The sequence below is a fragment of the Cervus canadensis genome, chromosome 31, assembly GCF_019320065.1.
Source record: "Cervus canadensis isolate Bull #8, Minnesota chromosome 31, ASM1932006v1, whole genome shotgun sequence".
Taxonomy (NCBI): Eukaryota; Metazoa; Chordata; class Mammalia; order Artiodactyla; family Cervidae; genus Cervus; species Cervus canadensis.
The window spans coordinates 16,370,968-16,383,777 of NC_057416.1; the positions used below are offsets into that span (position 1 = coordinate 16,370,968).

Sequence of the window (12,810 nt, forward strand, 5' to 3'; positions counted from 1 at the left end):
AAGAACACTGGAGTGGGTTGCCATTCCTTTCTCCAGGGGATCTTCCCAACCCAGGAATCAAACCCCAGTCTCCCACATTACAGGCAGATATTTTTACTGTCTGAGCCACCAGGGAAGCCCCATTGTGGAAGAGTGGAATTTCATCCCTGGTTTGGGAACTATGATCCCGCAAGCTGTACATGTGGCCACAAAAAAAAAAAAAAAAAAGGATAGAGAGAGAATGGTGTTTGGCAAAGAGCCAGAGTTCTCATTTTATACTAGCTACTCTCATGCTTTTTCCCCCTAAAGATAACTGTTTTTTGGTGTGAGAATCTTAGGAATAAATGTTAATAATTCCTTGAGAAAAGCAGACCTTCCCATTAAAAAGATGAGGAAGCAACATATACGCACAAAAGCATCTGTTTCCTTACCTATAAAGTACACGTCTTCGTGAGATAATTATTTTTCTAATTTACTGGGTATAGTACACCTGGGACATAAAGATATTTAACAATTCCTGAAGGATTAAGTGACAGTCATCTCCTAAAGAGTGTCACATGACAAAAGCAAGACACAAAACCAGTGACTTTGGGGAAGGAGGTGGAAGGGATATACAAGAGGGAGCGGACATATGTACAACTATGGCTGATTCATTGATATTTGGCAGAAATCAACACAATACTGTAAAGCAATTATCCTTCAATTAAAAATAAATAAATTAAAAACTAGTTACCTTTGCATTCTTTTTTTCAATCTAGCATTATCCTTTACCAATATTAAATCCTGTTTGCATGGTACTCAAAATTGTTTATCTGTAATAATCTCAAATCTCATCCTCTCCATTAAAAAAGGGGAAAGAGAGGGAATATATATGTATATTTATGGCTGATTCATGTTGTTGTACAGCAGAAATAGACACAACATTGTAAAGCAATTATCCTCCAATGAAAAATGAATTTTAAAAAATAATAAAAGAAAGACTAGAACTGAAAAAACAAATAAAATGGAGAGAAAAGTTAAACTATAACTCCTTTTTCTTAATAGTCCATCCTAAATTTAGACCACGTCTTTTTATTCTTATTTTTCACTATTTGTTCGAACTGCCTTTTAAAAAAGTTTCCTGCTCAGGCTTCCTAACTCAGATGTTTTTCTTCTTTTCCTTGGCTTCCCTTTTTATCTCTTTAGAAGATAAAGTACATAAAGCATCCAGCATGAAGCCCTGAACAAGTACATTTTCAACAGTTGACTTTTCTCAACGTAAAGGGATGAACAAATAAAGGGTTTAGTCTCCAGAAAAACAAACAAAACACCTCACCCTAAATTCTCACATAAGACACATAAATTGTCAGAGCTCTGGAAGGCAACTCTCAGCCACTGACCTTGGCAACTCAGCAGGAGCCGCTGACTGACAACTTTGAACCGATTATGAATTTTTAGCACTAGCTCCCTCCGCTCTGATCTGCCCACCAGGTGTAGTGGGCAGAAACAACAGGCTACCTAGAAAGAATAACAAAGGTGAATATTTACAAGCCTAACTGAGTCTTTTAACATGTCTTAGATAAAAAGAATGTTACAATCTAGATTTTTTTGTTATGATAATACTTTGACCCCCTGTCAGATCATTTATTTTATTCTTCAAATATCCCCATAGCTTTCTCACTTCTAAATAGTAGCTTATTCCTTTATTTGAAATGTGCTTAAGCCGTTAGTTTAAAGGTCCAGGTCAAATGAAGTTTTCCCTGGTTTTCCATCAAGAAGGAAATATTTCTTCTACAAAAATGCCAAAGCAGTAAAGAAATTTAAATTCTACCACTCTTTTTTTTTAAAGTCTCTTCTATATGCCTCACAAGATCTCCCGGGATCAGGGACTGAATCTTCAACGTTGGCAGTGAAAGCATGGAGTCCTAACCACTGGACCACCTGGGAACTCTTAGGCCTCACTGTGTCTTTGAGGTTCCTCTTTTTGTGTGTTCCACCCCTAGCTGCAGGTCGGTGATAGTTGTGACTGCGGACCTCTTGGGTCACCTCTTGGTCACCTCTGTAGGAGGAGACAGGCCAGAGAAGAAGCAGTTTGAATTCTTAATCTCGGAAATCTTGTCTGGCTGTACAGGGCCCGGAGGGCTGGTATAAGGGGTCCTGGGAAGACTGGCCCACTCTATAAACTTCATCTTGAATTAAATCTAATCAATGTGTTCAGACAGAAGGTAAAGAAGTCTGCTTTCCCAATAGTGAGTGTGTAACCATTGATTGCAGATGCTTATCACAGGATCACACCATAGTGAGAGCTCTCTAATTTCCTTCTGAAAGCCACTTGAGCGTACTTATTTCACTGACATAGCTGGAAATTTTTACCCACTCACAAGACTGTAAGTGGGACTTCCCTAGCAGTCCGGTGGTTAAGACTCAGCACTGCCAATGCAGGTAGCTTGGGTTCGATCACTGGTCTGGGAACTAAGATTCCATGTGCTACAAGTTACGGCCAAAATAAATAAAAATTATTTTTTAAAAGAAGACAATAAGCAAGATGCCACATAGTGTATACAGAAGAGAATGACAGGCAGGAGGGAGACCCAGCTTCCTAGCCCAGGCTTGACTCCTACACTAAGTATTCAGGGAACTAACACAATTTATTACCATCAGTTTCTTCATCATCTTTAGAAGGTGGTTGGACTGTATGACCTCCTGGCTTCCAGTTAGACAGAAGACTGTGATTCTACAACAATATGGTTCCCCTACCTATTCATCTGAAGCTTATTTAATGATAAACTGAGTCCTTGTTATGAGCAAAAGTTTCTTTTAGTCAGTGATGAATAAGATATGGTTATTGTGTTGAGTTATGGAAGGGGTTTATTTGGAAGAGGGAAGTGGGATTGAACAGATCAGTGTGAGTCAATTCAGAACACGAGAGTCCCCTCATTCCAAATGGAATATGGGCTCTGTGATGAAGGGCTTATTCTAATGACTCTGGTCAATGTGAAAGACTCCTGAGTTTGTGTGGGAAATTAACACATTGACTGTATGCAGTAACTCATTAATCCTTTTTCCAGAGATGGCAATTCATGGCTGTGTAGTTTTTGTTTCGCGCGCGCGCATGTGTGTGTGTGTGTGTGTGCATGTGTTTGCAAGACCCTTACTCAAGACTAATTTCTAACAACATTTTGAAGCTGTGCCCCTAATTTCTAGCCTATAAGAAATCTGAACAGTAGAGATTTCATGACCCCAAACTTTGGTATAACTCTTTGCTCTGGTGCTTCTTTTTTCTAGCATAAATTCTCCCTCCAGTCATTCCCATATGACATATGATTAAAACATTAATGACTTTAGAAAAATGAGTTTTGACTAGGAGGATGGAAGGCGGAGGCAGAATCATTTCAGGCTTGAAAACGTCTTTTGACAAAAGTTCAGGATAAGGAAACATTCAACATCTTGTTAGAGATGAGTGGGAAAGAAGAATCAGTTGGGAGCATGAATGTCAGAAAGAAATTATTAGGATAACACGAGTAACGGAGAACCATGAAAGGTTGCCAAGTTGGGAGTGTGAGAGGAGAAAAATAGAAATAAAGTATGATGAACATGATGGGAGTATAGAGCTGGTTAGACTCTGAGGAAGAGCTTTTAAGATTCCACTTCCTGGCATGCAGGGAGTGGAGGATGTGCCATGACAAGACCTGACTCCTGAACATATGACAGCAAATGTATAGGATTCAGCACTAATTTCAGAGGTGGTTGTACACAGTCTGCAAACCAAACATTTAGTTTTTCCATCAGTATAAAAATAACATCTACATACTTAATTTCTGTCCAGTAAGAAGTGATAAGGTTTAAGAAGGCCGAGTTTAAATTTTTTCAAAGGGTGAAAAGAAATGGGCAAAATTATGTTTATCCTGAAATACAATTTCTTTCCATCCACTCCACAGTGTCATGGCTCCCTGTGGCAACTTCCAACAACAAAGATGTCCTCGGCGCTTTCTGTGGTGGCAGAGAGGTAAGTATCGTGGTCGGTAGGGCAGAGCAATAAATATATCTCTAGTAATCCATTGTACATCAAAAGTCAGGGACTGTTCAGTGGAATTAGTCTCATTTGGGGGAATGAATAAAATTAAATCAAAGGACACAGTACCTGATAAAGGAACAAAAAAGCTGGTAGGCTTTGCTCAGAGAAAGAAAAGGCCCTAATGAGAGAAGGAATGTATTCTATAGTTTTCTTCCTTCCATATCTCAGCTAGATTCCATTAGTGGAAAGATTTGGATGAGACTCCCATTCAGATATTATCAGAGATCATTATAATTTAAATCTCTGTACTGGTTTATACCAAATTACCCAGCCCTCCAACCTAAAACCAATGCATCGCAATGGTTTGGTGGTACTATTTATACACAGTAACCAACTCTTGAAATGACAACTCTTAGGAGCAAGTATCCTCAGAATCCAGCATGTGGCTTGCATGATGAGATTCCTTAAAAGTTTGTGGTTGATGATGAACCCAGCATACAGGAGTTCCATATTAAGTCATAATTGGCTTTATGTCAATGGGTGAAATCAGTCACAGAGGAGAGTAAGAATTTTGTGTAATAACAACACAGCAACTGATTGCCTACTTGTTACTCAAAACAATAGACTCTGGGGGAGCATCTTTAAATCCCAGAATAGAGACTTGCTTAGATGTCCTTCTTTGAGAAAATGTCTACAGCAGATCTGATGGAGAATCTCAGGGAGGAACTGACCTGTTTCATCTGCTTGGACTATTTCACCAGCCCAGTGACCACCGAGTGTGGGCACAGCTTTTGTCTGGTGTGTCTCCTGAGAAGCTGGGAGGAACATAACACCCCCTTGTCATGTCCTGAGTGCTGGAGGACCTTGGAGATCCCGCATTTCCAGCCCAATGAGCGTCTGGGGAGGCTGGCTGGCATCGGCAAGCAGCTCAGGTCCCAGGTGCTGCACAGTGAAGGCAACCAGGGCAGCTATGAGGGGATGCTGGCTGCCACTAGGATGCTGTCTGACGAGCAGCTGGGGGGCCACAACTTCTCAACCCAAGGCCCCGGAGTAAACAGAATGAATCTCTCCAGTGAGGCTGAGGAGCATCACAAAGTAAGATGGGAGGCTCGATATAAATTTCAGAACACACATCAGATTCTATCACATAAGGTGATGTTAGTCACTCAGTTACGTCCGACTCTTTGCCCACCAGGTTCCTCTGTCCACCAGGACATGGAGAATAGCCACCAGGTTCCTCTGTCCAGGGGATTCTCCAGGCAAGAATACCAGAGTGGGTTGTAGGCCCTTCTCCAGGGGATCTTCCCGACCCAGGGATCAAACCCGGATCTCCCACCTTGCAGGCAGATTCTTTACCATCTGAGACACCAGGGGAGCCCTAATTGCCATAATATTTTCTATGGTTGAAAGTCATGCGTGCTAATCTCCAGGCACCAGACCACAAATCTGGGCATGGATCCTTTTCCCCCTTTTGATCTTGTCTCGGCCATCTTGTTAGTGATCCTCAAGACCCCTTCATGACCTGGCGCTCTGCTCATTTACCACAGTTTGTTTCTATTGCAGGAGAAACTCCAGGAAATACTAGACATTTTGTGTAAAAAGAGAAAGGAAACAGAGGTTATATTAAATCATGAGAAGGAGAGAGTGATATTGTGTAAGGTCAGTATCTGTTTTATTTTTCCATTTTGTATGTGATTCTACAAGGGGGACTAGAGGGATGCTTCACAGAGTATCAGAAGAAAATGACAGAATTTACTATCTCCAGTGCTGCAGTGTGGAGTGTCCTTGCTTTGGGCTGCCTACCTCTGTTTGTCTATCTGAAGACTCAGCTCAATTCTCCCATCCCCTGGCTGGCTTATTTTTCCCTTCGTTGTGTACCTATACCACATGGTGGCTCCCTTTATTTCTGCTCTGATTATAATTACAAAAATATATGTTATATGTATAGATATACCACGTAGAATGGTAATTGATTGAAAAAAAGAACATCTCAAATGATTTAGGGGAAAAGGGGCAGATAAAAAAGGAACAAAGAGAAAGGAAAATTGAAGCAAAGTACAGTGTGGATTAGTACACCTGAACAAGAGCTTGAGGTTAGCTGCAGATTAGAATTTAAGCTGGATAGCAAAGAGCAGAACTACATGTCTAATTAGATTTTTTAAAAGCATGTTTTTGATGATCTCAGTAGCCTCTGACTTCTTACATGGGAGCCTTTGTGATGTTCATTTCTATTCCTAGTATGTGATCCATTGTCTACTTTCATTGACTAAATGTTTGTTGAATGAATGAATGCATGCTTCGCCCGCCTTAACTTTTTGTCCTAACTTTATTTTGCTTTACTTTTAAAAAATAACAGTACTCATCACCACCTATCATAATTTGTTTATTTTTTGTTGCTTCCGCTAGAATGACAACCTCCTAGGAGGAGAATTTTTTATTTATTTATTTATTTTTTTACTACTATAAGCTACAACATACAGCTCCTAAAATATCAGACTATCCACACAGCTAGTCAACAGAATGTATGTGTTATGTGTCAGGTTTCGAGAATTGTCACAGTGGAACTCTAGGACTTTGTAAGAGTTAAAAATCTATGTAAGTGATTCTGTGACTAACTTTATTACGTGTGTGTGTGCGCATGCCGGTGTGATGGCAGGAAGAGACAAAGACCTGTAAGCAGGTCGTCCTGTCAGAATATGCAAAAATGCACCAGTTCCTGAAGGAGGAGGAGCAGCTGCAGCTACAGCTGCTAGAAATGGAGGAACGAGAGAACCTGAAGAAACTGCGGGACAGTGAGATCAGGCTGACCCAGCAGATGCGAAGCCTGAGCAAAATGATGGAACAGATAGAGTCCACGTGTCAGAACTCGATCATAGAGTCCTTCGAGGTAAGAACATTGGAGAAACTAATGAAAAAAAAAAAAAAAACCCGTATGTCACCTATCATATTTCAAGTTGCACAGAATAAACTTTTATTTACTTACTTGAAAAATTAAGTTCTGGCCCCCTAAGAAAACTTTCTTAAAGAATGACTGTTCTCTGTATAGTGTAAATAAAATTTTGAAGAGGAAAAGGAAAGGAAAAAAAAGGAATGTCCATCCAAACAAGTCAAATGATGACTCCAAATTTTTTGTGTGCCTGCCTCATTGCAATCTCAGCTTTGCCAAATATTTTATATTTAATGAACATTGTGTACTGGGCACTTTAAATTACATCTTCAAAAAGACCCGATGAGGTTAAATACTATTATGATATTTTACTATAGGTGATTGGTAGCGATAAAATGGGTTAATAGAGGCAATTATTTTGTTTTCTTTTAACTTTTTATTTCATATTGGAGTATAGCCCATTAACAATGTTATGATGGATAGCAAAGGGACTCAGCCATCCATATACATGTATCCATTCTCCCCAAAACTCGCCTTCCATCCAAGCAATAGTGACAATTGTTTGGTAACTCAGATAATTTGCCTGTCAAATAGCTAGTAGGTGATAGAACCCAGGTACTGGTGTACTGAGTCCACATTCCTCACCATCTTTCCTCTGTTACCTTTCTAGGCTTCTATTGCATTCTTTGGGACCTTCTTAAACATAAGCTGTGTTCCAGTTTCCTATTTCCAGCTTCAAATCGCTTTCCTAGACTAGCTCCCCAGAATGCTGCCATTTAATTTATTGCCTTCCCAACAACCCAGTCCAGGCTTTCCAGGTGGCACTACTGGTAAAAAACCTGTCTGCCAATGCAGAAGAACCTAAGAGACCTGGGTTCGATCCCTGGGTCAGGAAGATCCCCTGGAAGATGGTGCAGCAACCCACTCCAGTATTCTTGCCTGGAGAACCCCTTGGACAGAGGAGCCTGGTGGGCTACAGTCTATAGGGTCTCAAAGAGTCAGACACGACTGAGGCGAGACTTAGCACGTGCAATAACCAAGTCTAACCGTACACAGGCTTAGTTTCACCTCTCACAGAGCTACTCCCCTTTGCTTATTTCTACCTCCCGGAGGCATCATTAGATAATAAGGCCAATAGTTTGACTCTTTTCTCAGCCACAGATTCTGTTGACAAAGGATGATATGAGAAAAATAAATCTTTAGTTACTGTGAGAAATACCTCATGTTCACAAGCAACTCACCCTAGAAGAAGTCCGAGATTTTTTTCTGCCATACGCTCTCCCATTCAAAGTATTCTAGAGCCATGGGAAGGGGACTCTATGAAATCTGCAAAGGATTGTATTCAAAATGGACTGTCTCTGCTAGCACTCAGAGTGCAGAAAAACTAACCTTCTTTCTTTTATACCCTTAGGATGTGAGAGGAATACTGGAAAGGTAGGTTTTTCTTCTGTGTTCGGTTGTGTAGGGAACAGGGTGGTGGTGCTGATGCAATAGGTTTTCAGAGAGGGATGAAAATGTCAGTCCCCTTTCAGAGGGGCAGAAAGGGCTGGATTCTCAAGTTGGAGCAGGTCATGCGGTCTGTGCGGAGGAGACCAAGTGACCGTCTCTGCCCTCCCGTAGGAGCGAGCCCCTCTTGCTTCAGTGTCCGGAGGCCATCAGCACGGGACTGACTCTGTGCCACATCACAGGAATGAGGGAGATGCTAAGAAAATTCAGCAGTAAGTCAGCATGATTTGTTGACCCTCTAGGGACTTTCAGATGGGTGCAGGGTGGGCACAGACCATCTCTGCTGGAACGGACAGAAGCACTGAGACTTGATTGATGTTTGGTCTGACTTTGTTTTCTGTCTGAGTCCTGTTCCTTCCTTTGTTTGCATGGGTCTGTTTTGTTCATCCCATCGCCTTGCACATGCACATACACAGACCTCCTCAGGGGGTTCTGTGTTGCTCCCTCTGTTCTTGTGAGGATAAAAGCTGATCTAAACTCTTAAATCTCACTGAGGGAACATTCAAAGAACTATCCTTTTAGAACGCTCCAAATATTTACACTGGCTAAGACTTAGAGAGGCGAGTATTAGGTTTCACCTTTTATCTTGTTGACAATCTGACCTTCAGAGACAGGCCTAATGGATGCTGAACTCAACAGATATTTGAGAAGTGCCTACTATGTGCTATAGTAGGTACTGTGCTATTTATTAGGCTCTGTGGTGCAAAGTAGTAAAGAACCCACCTGCCAATGCATAAGAGAGACATAAGAGGCACGGGTTCGATCCCTGGGTTAGGAAGATCCCCTGGAGGAGGGCATGGCAACCCAGTCCAGTATTCTTGCCTAGAGAATCCCATGGATAGAGGAGCCTGGCAGACTACGGTCCATAGGGTTGCAAAGAGTCAGACACAACTGATGCAACTTAGCACACACGCAGCACGCATGCACTTATTTACAATGATGAATGAGACACACTTACTTTTGCTTTTGTAGATCTTACAGTGAGATTGAGGAGACTGATACTAATCAAACAGATAGTGATGATTGGGATTTGATCTACAAAGAGAAGTATAAAATGATATGATGGGGGTGCCTAATCTTGTCTGGATAATCAATGAAAGTTACTCCCAGGAGGCTGAGAGAGGAGGTCTCTCAGGGGTTCAAAACCTTTCATCAAATGGTCATTGGCAGTTGCACTAACTCCTGTATCTGTGCTCAGTCACGTCCGACTCTTTGTGACCCCATGGACTGTAGCCCGCCAGGCTCCTCTGTCCGTGGGATTCCTCAGGCAAGAATATTAAGGTGGGTTGCCATTGTGTACTCCAGGGGAATCTTCCAGATCCAGGGATCCAACCTGTGACTCTTGTGTCTCCTGCACGAGCAGGCAGATTCTTTACCACTAGCGCCATTTGGGGAGTCCTAACTCATAGGAAGTTATTAACACATTTAAGCTGAGATAATGAAAATGCTGATTAGGAACTGCTATTCAAACACTCGGCAACTTTGTAATTTTGGCCCAGTTTTCTAACCTCTACGAACCTCAGTTTGTTTTTTTTTTTCTTTTATAAAAATGGAAAGAAGATAATAATATTTGCCATGATTAAATGAGATAATGTACAGAAAATGCCTGGCACCTAAGTAGTTCAGTAACCAATAACTTTTTCTCCCACTCAAACTCAAGAACCATAACCAACCCTGGCTAAAGCAAATACAAATGACAAAAGATATGACCTGTGTGGATAAACGGCTCTTAGTTCTACAAGTGTCTTTTAAACAGAACCACTTCCATTCCATTATCAGAGATCTAGTATCGTTCTCCACACGATTCATTGGTTTCCTTTTAGAGATCCACTCTCTGTGTTTTGTGATACAGTGAAAGAAGGGTCTCAGAGACACTGTTCCAGTCAGGACAAAAATCCCCCCACCACAGTCACCTAAATTAAGTTTTAAACAATAGGACTAGGGGCTTCCCTTGTGATCCAGTGGTTAAGACTCCATGCCTCTGCTTCAGGGGTTATGGGTTCTGTCCCTGGTAGGGGAACTAAGATCCTGCATGCTGAGTGGCTCAGTCAAAAAAAAAAAAAAGGACTAGATACTAAGACCTTAATTTAAATTGCACATACGTAAGAGAGTTTTCCAGAATGCAAATGGGGATTCATTCTTTTCTCCTTTTGCAGCGGATATAACCCTAGATCCAGCCACAGCCAATGCCTACCTAGTCTTGTCTGAGGATCTGAAAAGTGTGAAACATGGAGGAATCCGACAGCAGTTGCCTGACAACCCTGAAAGATTTGACCAGTCTGCCACGGTGCTGGGCACTCAGGTCTTCACCTGTGGGAGACACTACTGGGAGGTGGAAGTGGGCAACAAGACCGAGTGGGAGGTGGGCATCTGTAAGGACTCAGTGAGCAGGAAGGGGAATCACCCCAAGCCTCCTGGGGACCTCTTCTCACTTATAGGCTTAAAGATTGGCGATGATTATAGTCTTTGGGTCTCATCACCTTTGAAAGGCCAACACGTCAGAGAGCCAGTGCATAAGGTTGGCATTTTCTTAGACTATGAGTCTGGACATATAGCATTCTACAACGTGACAGACGAGTCCCTCATCTACAGCTTCCCTCCAGCCTCTTTCCAAGAGGCTCTCAGGCCCATCTTCTCCCCTTGTCTCCCAAATGAAGGGACCAACACAGGCCCTCTTGTCATCTGCTCACTGAATCACCATTGCCCTGCTCACTGATGCCCTCAGCCTTCTTGGAGAGTGAGGTCTAAGACCAGCTGATAACTATTAATTAGGATGATTAATGCATTGATGGTATTAACATCAGGTGATCTGAAAGAAAGCACCCCTCCCCCCAACAACCCTCAGGAGTTTCCATTATTTTGAGCCCTCACTGAATAGCCAAATTGGACAATCAACTTCTAACATCAATAGGAGAAAGCTGACTTGATCCTGTGTCTTGAATCAAATTCATTATCTAGACTGCTCCCTATATGTGCTGATAACTGAAAATGTAAAGATAGAACTAGTCCCTAGTAACCTGAATCCCATTGTCATAGGCCGGTTTATAAATCTATGTCATTTTTTTCAAGTGTATTTATTTATTTGACTCTAAAAGGCTCCACTATTTGCATGTGTCTGTCTTATGTGTAAAGCTCCATGTGCCAGGGCAAACCTAACTCCTCCAGGGGGCTGGATGCATGGGTTCTCCTTATTCATGACTCGGCCTTCTCTGAAAAAGTGCTTTTCTTCCCATCCTATGGGGCCTGAAGAGTTGGTCCTCAGGAAGAGTTATGTGTTCAGAATGGTACAAAGATATGTGTGAATATCATCGTGGCATTCACATTACCATATTCACAAGATCATGGAGTTTTCTGTTGTTTGTTAATATATTCAAAGGTGACAGAGCCAAGTATTTAGTCAATACACGTATCAAGGCTATGGGTGCAGAGTGAGTTTTTGAGTTTTGTGTGTTAGTTGCTCAGTCGTATCTGGCTCTTTGTGACCCCACAGACCCCATAGAGGAGCCCCTCCAAGCTCGTCTGTCCGTGGGATTCCCCAGGCAAAAATACTGGAATGGGTTGCCATTTCCTCCTCCAGGGGATCTTCCTGACCCAGGGATGGAACACAGTCTCCTGCATTGCAGGCTGATTCTTTATCTTTTGAGTAAAGATTTTCCGAGCTTTTGCTATTTTCTATAAGCAGAAGATTTTTTCACATCTGAAAGACCAAGTCAAGCTTTCTCTTTATCCCAGCACTCCAGGGTATAGGAAGGGGGTACAGACTGAGCAGTCTCTTTTGTTTTGTCTCACTCATGCTCCACATTCTTAGTGTTCTCTCCCAGCAGGTTTTTTTTTTCTTTTTTTACTTCCTTGCTCCCATTGCAGGGTGTCACCTATCACAGAAGGCACCCCTCGTCCACTCTTCCCACTCAGATAAGTCAGTGTCAGTATTTTTAGTCTTTGACAAATCTTTAGTCTATGGATCTACCCCATGAATGACTGCAAATTATTAAGAAAAAGTTTTTCACAGATTTTAATTTCTAAATTAGAGGATAAATGAGGAAAGTTTGAGAATGGGACCTCTTAATCAGCATAGAAAATCATAGAAGGAGGTCAGTAAGTAACTGGGCTTATTTTGGGGTCTCTGTTCACCCTTCTCTTTAATTTAGACCTCTTTGGTCATTCAACTTTATACATCTTAATCCTATGCCCTCAAAGGCAGGGAGCAGATATGAACTACACTTTGAATCCCAGATACTGTCCTCTTCTGCTCTTTGTGTTCCCTATTTGCATTTTCACTCTGATATCAGGTATACTCAGAGGATTGTAGAAAGGTGAACCAATGATCACATCCTTTTTAGATAATCTGTGGCTCTGTTTCTCTCTTTTTTTTTAAAGCTCAGAAATTTAATGTAACTTTTAGCATTTTCTCTTGCAAGAAATGGTGGATTTCTCCCTCCCCCAG

General features: G+C 41.7%; 1 protein-coding gene across 1 annotated transcript; it reads left to right on the forward strand.

Moving 5' to 3' along the window:
- Positions 1–4,660: 4,660 nt before the first annotated feature.
- Positions 4,661–11,184, forward strand: TRIML1 (tripartite motif family like 1). Its single transcript, XM_043453954.1, has 6 exons — positions 4,661–5,068; positions 5,537–5,632; positions 6,630–6,860; positions 8,272–8,294; positions 8,481–8,578; positions 10,523–11,184. The coding sequence occupies exons 1-6, from the start codon at positions 4,661–4,663 to the stop codon at positions 11,080–11,082; spliced, it is 1,416 nt and encodes a 471-aa protein (XP_043309889.1). The 3' UTR covers positions 11,083–11,184.
- Positions 11,185–12,810: the final 1,626 nt, after the last annotated feature.